Below are 15605 nucleotides of genomic sequence, written 5' to 3'. Positions count from 1 at the left end.
TTAAATAAGCAGAAAACACAATCTGCCCACCGAATGAAACCACAGCAGATGGCCGGTTCTCAGAGAGGCCGTGCTCTTTTAATTAATGTAGTGGAGATTAGAGAGCAGTATCCCGGATCATTAGCGAACAGAGGAATTAAAATGTTTTGTGAAAAAAAAATCCCAGAGCCCTCGGCGGGATGAACAGCACTATCTGTGGGTTGCTATTACATTTGTCCACATTCCATTACTTTAAGTGCATTCTCAGTCACATACCCAAATCGGAAACAACCGAAATTAAATCCGCATCAAAGACAAACACATTAATGGATGAGACAAAAAAGAAGTGGCCTGCACACGCCCAGACAAGCACGTGCAAGAGTTCGACATCACTAACTCAGGCAGAAAAATAGACAGCTGGACACAGAAAGAGAGAACTGCCTCCTTCCCTGGTCTATCTGACCAAACATTAACCAAAAAAACAAATCACTTGCATTCAACGCAGGGTACTGTTTGCGTCAATTTAAATACTATTAATGTCAACCAAAAGTCACAATTGCATGTATGAAATATTCAGTATACAGTATACTTAAAACAACGTTGGTGAATAAAAAGAATAATATAACAACGGTAAGAATAAGTATACGAATATGTAAAAAATATATAAGAATGTGTATGTGTAAATGAGTATAATGATATGTTTAAAAACATTATTCACTCCTCAGTCAATCTCGTAGAGAAGGCTCGGAGAAGGCTTTAGAACAAAAGCTTTCGCATGACAGCTTTCGTGTTTGGGTGACACCCGAGGCACTGGTGGCACACCATACGCGGGACAGATGTGCTCGCTAATTGCATGGTCTTGTAACCTACTTTGGTAACTAACGACTAAGGATAATTCTGAAAAAAAAATCTCTCACAACCAAGACCTTTGTTATTAGAACAAATTAGTGTGAATTGTGTAACACATTTAGCCTACTGGATTCTGTCTAAAAGCATCATTCCACCGTACGCCACCCTGCGGACAACATCTGAGACTCGTCTTAATGTTGAAGCCCACGCATGGTCAGCGTGTGCAACTGAGCAGCTAATGGGCTTTGTAAACTATAATTCACCTTCCCATAATCGAGGGGATGAGGAGCTCATTTGACCTTCATATGGTTTAAGCCTTGAGCTCACTGATGCCAACGTCACGATAAATAACTTGTCTTGAGAGTCTAAACGCGTAATTGGCTCTTGGTGTTCTTTCCGCAGAATTCTTGTGTGAAGTACAGAACTGAACTTTTGCATTTCATGTTGAAATCATATTAGCATACTCACCATTAGCATTACTTTGGTAACTGAGACAAGTATAGGACTTTGCTACTCAGACATACTATACCGTTATCTGTTATCATGGAAAAATATACAATTATGTTAGTGTATTTATTTAGTTATACATACTGTGTTTATATATAATATAAAACATGTATAGACATGCCCAGACAAGCATCTGAATACCCATGTCTTTCCAAAATCTGGAAGGACATTTTTTTCAGGCAGTTCTACAGAACTATTAATTCTTAGAAATGTTTGACCGATGGTAACGATCTAATATTGTAGTTTACTGATAAAATAGCATCACCTTTGTATCTTTGTAATACAACATTAAATGCTGAAACATAACTGAGGCCTATAATGGACGACTCCCCTCGGCACTCCGCTTCCAGTGAACGTCCCTCGACCTCGGGTAGGCAGAAGTATTTGTCTGCTGTGGGGGAGGGGAGTTGGGGCAATGTTGTGACAGAATGAGATTGAATGAAGGAAAATACTTTTGACCAGCGTTGTCTTGCATAAATACCACTAGGGGGCAGCAGAGACCACTAGTTGGATTATTTTTCTATTAGTTCCATCTTGCGGCCAATCAGTTTATTACATTCCTTTTACCCCTTTTTAAAGCAACAGTAAGGCGTTTTGATCTAAAGCTAGTGAGAAAACTACCTACAAAGGGAGCAAAAAGACTGCCACCAGCAGCACAGTTGGCACTGATAAAGGCTTGCTAGCAAGCTATCTGGTGTCTTTTGGTGATATACTTGGTAATGTCGTTCTGTAAAGCTTTTCTTACACTTTCGTAGGGTGCTCTTTCCCGGACCACAGAACTACACATTGCATAGCCTGGACGGCAAGAGGGAATGACAGGTGTGTCTCTGTCCTTCAGATGACCATGTATCATAAAAATGTATTTGAAAAAAACATGGCAAATTTTAGCATAGTGTTGCTTCAAGTAACTAACCTTGAGCTTTTGGAGAATGTAGACTTTCATCTGGATTTCAAGAACACAGTCTATGTCTACACCTGCTTTCTATTTACATTACACATTCTCTCACATAGTAAACTCAAAGAGTTCAGTAGCAGAAGCAGTTTTTCTTTGTGGAGTAGACTTCAATGGTGTGTAGGCGAGCTTTGAAAAAGTTGAGTGTGAGAGAGATTTTATTCCGGGAGGTACAGATGTGGTCTTTTAATTAATGCTAATGAGGAATCTCTGATGGTTTCATGGGCGTGATGATGTATGTTAAAAACTATATTACATAACAAAGAAGGTACCTCAAAAGTATGACGGTGTGCAAGGCAGAGCGAAACGAGGAGGCATTTTAGTCACTTTCAGGACTGTACAGGACGTCTATCCAGGGTGCTGGCAGTAGTGATACAAATCTGACATTTGAAGGTAGTACTAAGCAAGTTTTTTCTTTGGCTCAGCCTGATGCTTATGTCATGCACCACAAAGGGTTAAAGCTACCGCAGTTTGTCATTTTTCATGTTTGTTGTTTTTCATATTTTCATGTTATTGCCTGTTTATAAGGACGCCATGTTAGTAGTCATACTTTGGTGAGCTTTCCCTAAATTCCATCCACCCAAATGGAATGTATACTGAACCAAACCCCTTTTTCTCCCTCTCTCTCTCTCTCTCTCTCTCTCTCTCTCTCTCCCTCTCTCTCTCTCTCTCTCCCAGCCACTCATATCCTTTTTTGGGTCAGTCCAAAATCTAATCAAGGACAATGAAAAAGTGCTCTTCAATGTACATACAGCTGACTGACACATCTGGAACCAAGTACCTCTTGTGCCGCAGCGTATTCTTTAAATCTGTCATTCTGTCAGATCTCAGACTCAGGTCTTATGAGTGAAGCTTACAAATGAACTCAGTGACCGTTTCACTGCTATGGCCAAGATGGTATGTAGACCCAGCACTCCGTAGCCTATGTTTTGCCTTTTGACATGAAAGTAAATTCACAAATTATATTCTGAACACACATTGGATTACACAATCAAATATATTGATGCCAGCAGTCAGATGCACACAGTGACCTCACTTAAACACACACACACACACACACACACACACACACACACACACACACACACACACACACACACACACACACACACACACACACACACACACACACACACACACACACACACACACACAGTTATGTATTGTTATTTTTCTTCCACTGAATGTGAAGTCTGAATGATGCTGCAGTGGAAAATTGGCCTATGCCCAATGACTCAAAAGAACATTCTGCATGCATATAATATGATTGTCTGTGTGCGTGTGTGTGTGTGTGTATGTGTATGTGGGACTGTATACATAAGTTTACACTCTGTTTGATTTTGTCAGCTGTGTTCTCCTCTACACCCTTATTTATCCCATAGTTTGCATTCACGTGTGATCGCTCCAAAGCATTTCAGATGATATGACGGTAAGTAGCCATGATATCTGTTTATAGTAATTACATTGCAGCCGCTGAGCATTCTGTTCGATCTCTGTTGTTCAGACCACAGAAAACTCCAAACAGCTGGAGACTGGAGTGAATTAAGTGGCACCCTCACAGATCCAGTTATGAGCCCAGCGAGGCTTGTCAAACATTGTTCAACACACACTCCGACTCGAACGAGTCTGCCTAGATTTTCAAACCATTCCCAGTCAAAGCCGGTGACCACCGTGTTATAGCCATGCAGTTCTATCATTAAACGGTGCTTGCTATTTAAGTCTCTCTTCCATCTAGTGTTCCTCGCTATTTGAATGCCTCTTTCCACTTTCCGTCCCTTTGCCCAACAACCTCCCTGTATTTTCTCTGTCGTCACCTAAAGGGCTGCATCTTTCTTGCCTCTGTTGTCTCCCATCCGTCAGCCATGTCTCCTGCACACATCTCTCTTGCGCTTCTCTCCTCTTAGCTCCCTGCAGAGGAACAAACCCCTATAAGGGGTGGATGGGAGGGGTGGGTGGGGCACGGTGTAGTATGAAACTAGGCGACCTTGATGAAGTTCAAAGAGGGAGAGTGGTGTGTATGTGTGAGGGAGAGAGAGAGAGAGAGAGAGTGGTGTGTGTGTGTGAGAGGGAGAGAGAGAGAGAGAGAGAGAGAGGGAGAGAGAGTGGTGTGTGTGTGTGAGAGGGAGAGAGAGAGAGAGAGAGAGAGAGAGAGTGGGTTTGTAAATCACCTGGGTCAACTGAAGGTTATACTTTATTTCATTGGAGGTTAAATAATAATAGATTAGTTTCATTTAAAAATTTAAAAAGGTAATTTCATACCCATATGCACATAAACTCAGTTTTTGGTTTAATTCATACATGCAACACTGTAAACACACACACACACACACACACACACACACACGCACACACACACGCACACACACACACACACACACACACACACACACACACATCACACAGACACACACACACACACACACACACACACACACACACATCACACAGACACACACACACACACCACACAGACACACACACACATACACACACCACACACAGCTACCCTGTTTTTGTACCCCAGGTGGCTATGTTGTACTGCCATATTTCATAATGACTGCCTGCCAACAGGCATCAGCACATGCAATGTTTGATTATTTTAATAGACCATACCATGTGTGTAAGAAGTGTGTGGGGTTGTTTCTGTCCGTCGCCATGTTACACTTTTGTTTTCCCCATAATACGTGCCTCTCCAGATGTGAATTAAGCAAATGACGTTGAATAAATAGACTGGATTCTTTTCTCTTTTTTGCCTCTCCTAACTCAAAAGGGCTCAACAGCGCATGTTCTTTTCTCATAGTTGATGGCTCATTTTCTCTCCAGTATTGCCTTCCTCTCTTTGTCTGACTACCTTTTGCATCCCCCCCCCCCCCCCCCCCCCACACACACACACACACTCACATACATTATGGACCTCATTTCTAAAGCAAAACCCTCCCATAGCTGTTGAATTTTGAATGAAAACGTGTTGTGGCGTCAACATAAAAGCGTAGCACTAAAATACCGCAAAGAGCAAACAACAAAAAAGGTTGCGTGTGTGTGTGTGTGTGTGTGTGTGTGTGTGTGTGTGTATGTGTGTGTGTATATGTGTGAACACTATTGTGCACACCCATGTCTATGCTTGTGTGTGTATGACAGCACTCATCAGCCTGTTATACTGAGGCAAATTAAGAGTGGATGAAAGCAGGAAACATTCAGGCACAGAAGTGTGTAAGATGAATATGTTTACTCCACAGGGCCTGCTTTCATCCACTCTTAATTTGCCTCAGTATAACAGGCTGATGAGTGCTGTCATACACACATGTCTATCTTTCTATCTAGCTATCTTTATATATAATGTATATATATATATATATATTAGTGCTGTCAAACGATTAAAATATTTAATCGCGATTAATCGCATTTATGTCATAGTTAACTCAAAATTAATCGCGATTAATTGCAAATTTGTATCTATTCTAAATGTCCCTTCGTTTATTATTTTTTTCCATCATTTTATTTTTATTTTAATGCCCTTATCAACATGGAAAAGTGGATTGGCTTGCTTCATGCAAATGTTTTATTTTATTGAAAACCAACATTGCCAAACAGGGCGGTACAAAATAAAATTATAAAGTGCACATCTCAGGTAAACAAGGACTCAGCCTATAGTGCAGTTAAACCATGGCTTAATATTTTCTTTTTTCAAGTTTGCTGGGAACATAGCAGTCAGGCCTCTTATTTCAGAAACAATGAACCTTAACAGTTAGGTTACCAATAAAAGGTAACCCTATTACTTCTTTGCTTTCAGCCAGCTGCCTGTTGACATTTTCAGACAACAGTGAAGCTCGCTTCTTTTGCACAACACAACTTTTAAAAGTAAACTTTCCATTCAGAAGCTTTTTATCATCCATTTCGCCGTATCGCGCCGCTCACCATTCACTCAAACCGTAACGTTAGCCTACTACACAGTTTGCCAGGCCAAAAAGAACGTTAATCTAAAAAAAATAAAAAAAATAAAAATTATTTAAAAAAAATTGCGTTAATCTCGCGATAAAAAAATGAACGGCGTTAAAATGGGTTTGCGTTAACGCCGTTAATAACGCGTTAAACTGACAGCACTAATATATATATATATATATATATACATTATATATACAGATAGCTAGATAGAAAGATATATATATATAGAGAGAGAGAGAGAGAGTGAGAGAGAAACATATATCTGTATGTATGTATGTACTCTTATTTGTTTGTTGGCTTCTTTACTTCTTCCATTTATGTATGTTTTAATGTAGACATATAGAAAGACGATCATAAGACATTATTACAAAACTATGACTTTTCGCTGAGCTTGGTCATCCCTGAATGGCTGGCAAAGTGACGCTCTCATGAGTGATTTCCATTCTTTGTGCGCAACATAATGACTAGAAACACTTTCTGTTCCTCAAATGATTTGAAGTTCCTCTAAATATGAACAACTGACTTTTAGAAGAATTACCAGGAGTCTCGGTTTCATCACTATATTTCATAACACATTTCTGCAATGGCATTGAGCAAACTTTAATACATAACTAAGAAGGGGAGCAGGGCCACTCTTGTTGAAAAGAGATTTTATGGGCAGAAATCCTTGGAGTTGTTCTGGATTCTACTGACAAAGCGTTCCAATATTACTGTGAATGTAATCCTTTGGGCTTGCAGATTTATACGGAGGGAGTCATAGCATGGTCATTGACACAGATTTTGTAAAACCACCAAGACACACAGGAATCTGCAAGCTTAAAATTCAAAACAGTTCTCAATGGCACATGAGAGAGAATATTTCCACCGTTTTATTTTGCCAGATTTAAAGGGGGGATTTTGGAAGTCACATGCAAGACAAGCACACTCAGATCCGCAGGATGTACAAGCAGAAATAAAGTGTCACTTCAGCGAGATGAAAAGGTAAAAAGTCAGGTAGGGTGACTCATGCTTTCCATATCCTTTCCTGTCCAGGCCCACAACACTGACTGGCAGCCTCATGCACACTTACTATGCACACGAGTGAGAGCATACAAACACTCCTGAAACAAGCTCATCACTCCTTCACAACCTGTGAGTGTGTTTCTATCCACATACATGTGCAGTGACTTCTTTCAAAGTGAACAAAAACATGTGCACTGTCTGATGCAGAAAAATTTGTATTTATATCGTTTGTTTCTGGTGACCGTAGTAACCAGCTGCTGCCAAATGAAAAAGGAGAGATATTGGTGTTAATCCAAGACTGTGGAAATGAGAGGTGGTGAGAGAGATAGAGAGAGAGAGAGAAGGAAAGAAATAGAGAGAGACAGAGAAAGGCCAGCAAAGTGGTCATAGTGATGACAGGTTCTGATGTTGCAGATTTCACATACAGTCCAAGGTTGTGTTTGAGGAAAAGTAAGGTCAAGAACACAATATCTCTTTGGTTGAGTGACAGAGTTATGTAAAGAATGAATTCAGAGTACACTAGGCCATGTAAAATATGACCATGGAGCAAGCGTTCATTTAGTTTACAATGGATCCTGAGCTAAACCAGCCATGGTCTGCTAGTCTTGCCATCCAAAAGGACTTTCTAACTGCACTCTCATATTTGTCTTTTCATACTTCTATCATCCAGACCCTCTTACTCCTTTCAGTGTCGACTCACTCTGCTCTTTTCTCTATCACTCATCTCTATTTCCTTCCATCAGCTATTGAGTCTTTCATCCCTTTTCTTTCTGTTTGAAATGTCTCCCTGCTCCAGTTTTTAAGTCCCCCTTCTCTCTCTCCCTCTCCCTCTCTCTCTCTCACACACACTCACTCTCATTCCCTTGCCATCTCTCTCACTCCTAGTACAGCATACTGCCCTTAACACCCCCCCCCCCTTTCTAATCTATTCCAGAAGACCGGCTACCATGGAAAACGCATAACAAGTGCACATACTTCTCTCTGGGCCAAGAACGAAATAACACAGAAAGGGGAAAATGGGAGTGGAGGAGGGGTTGGTCGGAGGGGGGGGGGGGGGGCAGACAGAGGGGGAAAAAGGAGAGAAAGTGTTTATTCAAACTCAAAGCTGACTCTTTTGTTGTGGCAGAGACCTGTCTTATATTAGAAGTCGGAGTTGCCTTCAAAGTCTGGAAAGACGGGGGACGAGCCAAGAGGAAGAGATGGAAGGAGACAGAGGGAGACAAATCGAAGTGGAGGCGAGACAGAGTGTGTTTAATTTAGCTAAAAATGAAACTATGACCAGTGGTGAGAAATTAATATGAAAAAGTATACTTAAGAATAATGTGTTGCTTCTTTTAAGAGGGGCCAAGATGTTCCTCTACTGCTGCTTGGTATGAGTTACTGAGCTGAACTGTTGGACATATAAACACACGGACACTTAACCTACCCCGCTCTTTGAAACATGAAAATCTCTGATTCTGACTATGATGTTAACGAGGTGAAGTGTGTAGATGTCCATCAGACTCGATCCTGTAGAGCTCTACATTACGAGGTAGTGAGCATGTTTTACAATGATGGCAGCAGTAAAGCTGGCTGACCAGACAGAGAAGCTGCTCCAAGTTACAAAAACGCCCTTCAAGTAGGCTGTTCTTCATATTTTCTCTCTCTTTCTCTCTCTCTCTCTCTCCCTTGTGTTTTTCTTCATCTTCTTAAAGTTTAACTTGTCCTCTCAAAAACAACACTGTCTCTATCCGGGTCAGGCCTCGAGCAGAGACAGTGTCACAGGGGGGAGCCCAAGGATAGCCAAGCTAAGGGCCCGCTGCTCGACTGGGACAAAAGGTTATCCAATCACGGTGCAGGTGTCGGGTACTGGGTGCGGGCAGTGGGAATTAGAGAGGACAGAAAAGCGGGCTGGAGGTGCCAGCGCTCGCTGCTGTGGAGCACGTCGTCCCAGCCAGACCCAGCATGGCTCATATGGAACCTGTTAACGTCGCCTCGGTCTCTCTCTTTCTCTCTCTCTCTCTCTCTCTCTCTCTCTCTCTCTCGGTCTCTCGATCTCTCTCTCTCTCTCTCTCTCTCTCTTTCTCTCAGAGCAACCCAGAGCTTGGGCTGCTTAATTTGGTCCAGTTCTGACACAGAGAGACAGAGAGAAGATGGATAGAAAAGGCTTGGATTGGTGATGGGAGTGGTGGTTGTGATGTTGGGTCGGTTTGGGGTCGGGGGGGGGGGGGGGGGGGGTTGCGAGATTGTCATTTGAAAAACAAGCTTATCCTTTTTTTTCGCTCATTTATCACACAAAATAATTATTTTTCTCTCATGAAGCAACATCCAAAGCAACAATCCACCCATGAATGAGGGCTACTGACACCAACAAAAAATGAAGCCTCTCATAGGACACTAAACAATCTCTAGTTCAGTGAAATCTATCACACAGTGAGTCACCTCGACCAGGCTCATGCTCAATTATGCTCTCACAATTAAATCGCATGTTGCCAAAACAAACTGCATCATGACTGTTTGATGACAGCACTCTCAGGAGGACCTCACTTTGGCACGTCTCAAAATTTGACTTGGCCTCTTCCTGGGTTATTTTAGGGAGTATGCATCTTCAGGGGGAAGCCCGTGCCAACAAGTAAAGCCTTTGCTTGTTACACTCAAATTTAGGCAATATTTGGCCCAGAGGAAAACATATTTTCAAAAAGAACTGAAAGGACTGAGGTCAATTATTGAGGAATGAGAGTCTCTAGATGTGTGTTTTTTAGGATTTTTTTTTCTCTCTCTCTTTTGAAACCATTTGGCATGCATTTCTTCCTCTCATAATGTGGATGAATTGAGGCTTCCTCTAATCCACGATGAAACATTCACTGCGGAAATATTAAGAGGTTGGGCTCACCATCATTCAAAAGCAAATACTATGGATGGTATGTATGGTTAATAATGCGCCGGTCGTGCATGCTTTACTTGTAATTGTGGGGCAAAGTGGATTCTGAGTTCTGAACATTCTTGTGCGGCGCCACCCTTTGGATCAGAAGTATCTTCCCTATTTGCCACTCCTCACCCCGTGTGTTTGTGTGTGTGCGTGTATGAGAGGGAGACTGTGTGTTTATGCATGTGTCTGTCTGTGTGAATGTATCAGTGCAAGCGAGAGAGAGAGAGAGAGAGAGAGAGAGAGAGAAAGAGAGAGAGACGGCGCTGGCGCACGGACCGGGTGTCTGCGGTTCTGTCGCGGTGAGGGAGCGGAGAACGGGCGGTGTAGCCGAAATCCCTTAGAAATGTTCGTTTTGGAAACATCTTTTGCTTACATACCACCATCACGCGCTCTCCCTCCCTTTGCCATGGTCTAATATCGGCTCATTTCTCTTATAGTCTTTTTCACGTCCCGTGTGAGAGCTTGGGGTTAGTTACCCCAAAACATTTAAAGTCGTCATCCTTTTAACTTTCAGATTTGTTGACCATACGCTATGCATATGAACAGAGAGGTTTCCTGTCTATCACGGCTGAACAGTGTCAAAATTAACGAACTTAAATGTCTGAGCCACGTGTCGGACAGAACACAGACGACAGGTCAGGTCTAGAGTGATTTTTGAAGTGTCAGGGGTGGGCACAGGATGCGTCCTTTTGCTTTGGATGTTTGCCTTGAAACACAACTTTGAACTCCTTTAACCTAATCAGGATTAATGTTTCTTCATACGTCCTTCCGTTGCTACCCCAGACTGTCAGCTTGAGTTGGACAGTCTGCAGTTGAAGTTCTCCACTCTCACTCGCTCCATTGCGAACCGGGTGGGTAACTGGCTGTTACACAGCTTTTTGGCTTCCTGATCACCCCCAGACGAACGAGCCATGAATGATCGGGGTCAGAGGCACATGAAGCCGACGAGTTCGTCACCTCAACTCCAACCTGCGAAGGTGCTCAATTCTGCTTTGACACTCCGTTGCACCTAAGGATAGGATACTTCACACAACTGCTGCTGCAATTCCGTCTGAAGGATGCGTTACTGTGAACATGTTAAGACTTCAGTTTCAAACAGCTGAAAAGATGGCTCTAAGTCGTTAAAAATGCAGGACCTTTTTCCGTCTTCACCCGTTATGCATGGAAATATGTCAAGAACGAAGATTGCCTCAACCACTGTGGATGCATACTCCTGCGGTTAATTCCTGGATGGTGTAATATCGCTGTAGACAGTGGAATATCCTCTAGATATGGGCTAACCCTAAAATGTCTAACATCAAGAGAATATGGTTAAGAAACACATAGAAAAAATCCCTCTGGTGACACACATTGAGACGGCCAATTGAAGCAGAACCTTGGCTCGGATTGACGGCGGCTGTTCACCTGTCGCTCCAAACCAAATTGGTTGTGAGGAGTTCAGTGCCAGCAGCGAATGCCTTCGCACGGAACACGTCTTGCGCCACCATCATCGCGGATGTTCTCGTGGGTTTACACAAATCAGTGGAGGCCACTACATACTCTGAGAAGAATACGGACAAATACGGAAAAAAGACTTTTTCATGATAGCTGGACAGGTCAAACTCATGTCACAAGCGATGCGGCCCCTGCTCTCAGCGCTGCTCATAATGTAAGTTACAGTTATAAATGACAGCCTTGATCAATGCCAAACCGATGATACAGAGGTCTGATAGTTACCGTCTTACTTCATTTGACGAGGTTAAGTGATCTGTGATGCATAGACGGGCCTCTTATTCGAGTTTAAGATTGACTGACGATGCGCCATTTATTCATACCTTCATTCCTGACATGTACAGTTGTTGTCCATACAGTAGGTTGTTTTACGTGCTCTCACATTTAAAATTTTACCCTGCAGACACTCTTGCCTGACTGTTTGAATTCATTGCTGTGTTCTTTGCAACGTGTCATTTGTTATCCAACTGCACAATTTCATGCCGTTAAACAGTGACCTTGGAGGACTGGTGGAGAGACTTGAACAATAAAGATATCATGGAACTGTGACATATAGCTGACAACATGAAACTGAAACATAACTTTGAGGCCAACAATACTTTCACTTCTACATCTATTCTATTTCATGGATGTTTACTTGCAATGGGTTAAAAAGAAGCACTTAGAAAAGTATCAACCAGTCATAAAGGTGTCTGATCAGCAGCAGTGATATATAAGCATCCATAACTCATCCCATCTTTTCTCTCTTAGGTGTTTCCAGGCTTTACTGGTAGTTTGCAGCCCTCTTCAGGTAAGCATATGTGAGAGGTCTCACTGGTTTACATATGTGCATGGGTACAGGAGCAATGGGATACATTTGATTGGCTTTGATTTGTTATATTGGTGTGCATCCCCACTAACCTGGACATAACTCTAAGGACCAAAAAAAAAAAAGAAGTACAGTTACAACTCTCTCTGTCTCTCTGTCTGTCTGCCACCACTAACAGGTGCTTGCCGTTGACAACTTCAACTTCAGCGTGCACGTGGAGAACCAGACGCGTCTGCGGGACGCCATGAGCCGGACGTACCACAGGCTCTACCAGCTGTACAGCAGAACCAGCGGCAAACATGTCCAGGTCCTGGGAAAAAGGATCAGTGCCAACGGAGAGGATGGGGACAAATATGGTAAGCCTCAGCCATCTGCTTAAGAGGAGGAGAGTCTCTCACTCGACCACATGCAGTAGTTAATAAAAATAGCCTATAGCACAACTGAAATAAAAGTATTCTTGGGAAATGGTTGTGGTAAGCTAAAAATAAATGCAACTGATACAAAGCCACTAATAAAAACTGAAACAAGCTGTTAAATGAGTTGCTTTTAGAATAAATGACGATAGTGAATAACAAAGGCTTAAGGGAATTTCTTTTTTTCCTTTGTGAGGTCGAACAAAAAAAAAACACAACATGATTAGAGAAGGGTGAAGCAGTGCAAAAGGCTTGTAAATATGAGACAATACTTCCATCAATCATTTTATGGATTTTCCATCTGCCCTGGGTGTTATTGATCTCTGTATTGATCTGGCTTGACTTCTGCACTGTGCAGGGTCACATATATTATCCAAAGGGGCCTCAGACAAAGATAATGCGTGTCATTTTTCACAGGCTGTGTGAGACTAACAGCTGATTAGAGAGTTCCTTCACTCTACAACCAAAAGGAAAATAGTACCCACAACAGCTTCCCAATCCCTCCTTGTAAAATTCTCCCTTTCTTTCTTCATCCCTCTCTCTCTTTACAAGCCCAGCTTATTGTTGAAGCCGACACCTTTGGGAGTCAAGTCAGAATTCGTGGGAAGGAGACCAACTTCTACCTGTGCATGAACCGCAGAGGGAAGCTCATTGGGAAGGCAAGTCAATTGTAAAGCTGCCCCTGGCTCCCTTTATGGCTGTACCAGATGTTATATAAGCTCTGCGTTTAATAGGAACAAAGAACTGTGAAAACAGATACCTTTGTGGCATCCTTTGTTATGTACAGAGAGGAGAGTCAACAGGCATGCTAGTTAGTTATTCACTAGTTAATTAGGTAATAACTAATCCCTTATATTGCCATGGCTACAGATGTGGCTTAACATTGCTAAATTGCATTTAGCTTTTCAGTGTGCATACTTATATGGTTAAAATCAATTTGCCTTCCATTGTAGAGGGCCAGAAATCTCAGTGAGGATTGTGTCTTCATTGAGAAGATTCTGGAAAATAATTACACAGCACTGATGTCAGCCCGCAACAGCGGCTGGTACGTGGGGTTCACCAAGAAGGGGAGACCTCGGCGCGGTCCCCAAACGCTGTCCAACCAGCAGGACGTGCACTTCATGAAACGCCCCCCACCGTGGCAGGATCCTCTAGACACAGTCACCGTTCGCTTCACCACCGTCGACAAGAAGACTAAAACAGATCAGGAGACAAGGCCCAGTTAGAGGGCTTCTGGTACATCCAAGAGACAAAAACTGTCTGGGAAAGCCAGAATGACAGTAAAATGAAGAATGACGAATGTGGACTCCCTCTGTCTTTGGACTTTCATCCACGATCCTGACCATTTTTTTTTTTTTGCATTAGACCTTGTGTCTGGCACCATTTTCCTAGACAGAATCCCCCCCCCCCACCACAAGTTGATGCAGCTTGGGAGAACTTTTTTTTTCCTCAGTCAGTTAATTGCTTCTTATATTGGGAAAAAAAATACACTCCCTGTGGACACTTAATTGAAAACTATGACCACTGAGTAGCCGTGACATACACTCCTTCACTTTCTTCACCAATCATCAGTTGTAAATTACCAATATTGTGTTGTAGAAAATGAGTGGACAGCTATATCTGTTCACAAATATTTACTCTCAAGTTCAAGTCTGCTGACCTACAACACATGGCTTCAAAGCATTGGAGTAGCACTGGAGACTAAAGAAAGGATGAGGACTGTGTCAGTGGCAACTACAGTGCCCAGTTGTACGTACAGAGAGAAAATACTAACGTTCAGTTTTATATTGAAATATGAATACATGTTTAGACATGTGGATACAACATTCATCTTTATCCACTCAACCATGGCCTCTGTTGATACCTTTTTTATTCTAGAGAGACACAGGACCTTTGGTTTCTGCATTTGAAACAATAGGACATGCTGCTGTTATACAGTAACGCACAGCTTATACACCAACTCTTGCGAGAAATGAAATATGATTGATTATAATCGGTACTGTTAATAAAATTATTTATTTCATCAATGATATGTGGAGGTTTATCACTGTTTGTTTGTAGCATCTCTACCTTGAGCCGTTTAAAGGAGGGAACTACAGGCATTTCTAAAAACATTCTCAAACATTTCAGCACCACCTAGTGGTCACAAAGTGTAAAAGGTTGCGATTCACCCTTTAAAATGTCTTCAAATGTCCATTAATCACATTGACTTCACTAGTATGATGTAAATAATACTAGTAATCCACTAATTCTACTATATTTACAGAAATTAGTTACTACTTCTGATTGTGCATTGGTGTGTAGAACATAGGAAACTGTAGAAACCCATGTGTTAGTAAGTGAGTTACGGAAAACCTGAGAGAGAACAAGGGATAGAGACCGAAATAAAGAGAAAGAGTAGAAGAAAGAGCTTAGGCAGTCTGGCCTCAAGTCGTCTACAACACTGTTGATCACCCTCGTAAGGCCCCAACATTCTATCGGCTGAATGACTTCGACCCACTCCACCCTCACTCACGACACACACACACACACACACACACACACTTCAGAATGTCATGCATGCCAAACACTCCCCAGACAGATAGGCACGCACGCACGCACGCACGCACGCACGCACGCACGCACGCACGCACGCACGCACGCACGCACGCACGCACGCACGCACGCACGCACGCACGCACGCACGCACGCACGCACGCACACACACACACACACACACACACACACACACACACACACACACACACACACACA

At 42.4% G+C, this 15605-nt stretch overlaps 1 protein-coding gene across 1 annotated transcript; it reads left to right on the top strand.

The window, feature by feature from the left end:
• The first annotated feature begins 11755 nt into the window (after window positions 1-11755).
• On the top strand, window positions 11756-14878 carry LOC105905971 (fibroblast growth factor 18-like). Its single transcript, XM_031571321.2, has 4 exons — window positions 11756-11787; window positions 12381-12420; window positions 12617-12794; window positions 13404-14878. The coding sequence occupies exons 1-4, from the start codon at window positions 11756-11758 to the stop codon at window positions 13523-13525; spliced, it is 372 nt and encodes a 123-aa protein (XP_031427181.1). The 3' UTR covers window positions 13526-14878.
• Window positions 14879-15605: the final 727 nt, after the last annotated feature.

This window comes from Clupea harengus, chromosome 8, assembly GCF_900700415.2.
Source record: "Clupea harengus chromosome 8, Ch_v2.0.2, whole genome shotgun sequence".
NCBI lineage: Eukaryota > Metazoa > Chordata > Actinopteri > Clupeiformes > Clupeidae > Clupea > Clupea harengus.
This window is presented reverse-complemented; position numbering and strand designations above follow the sequence as displayed.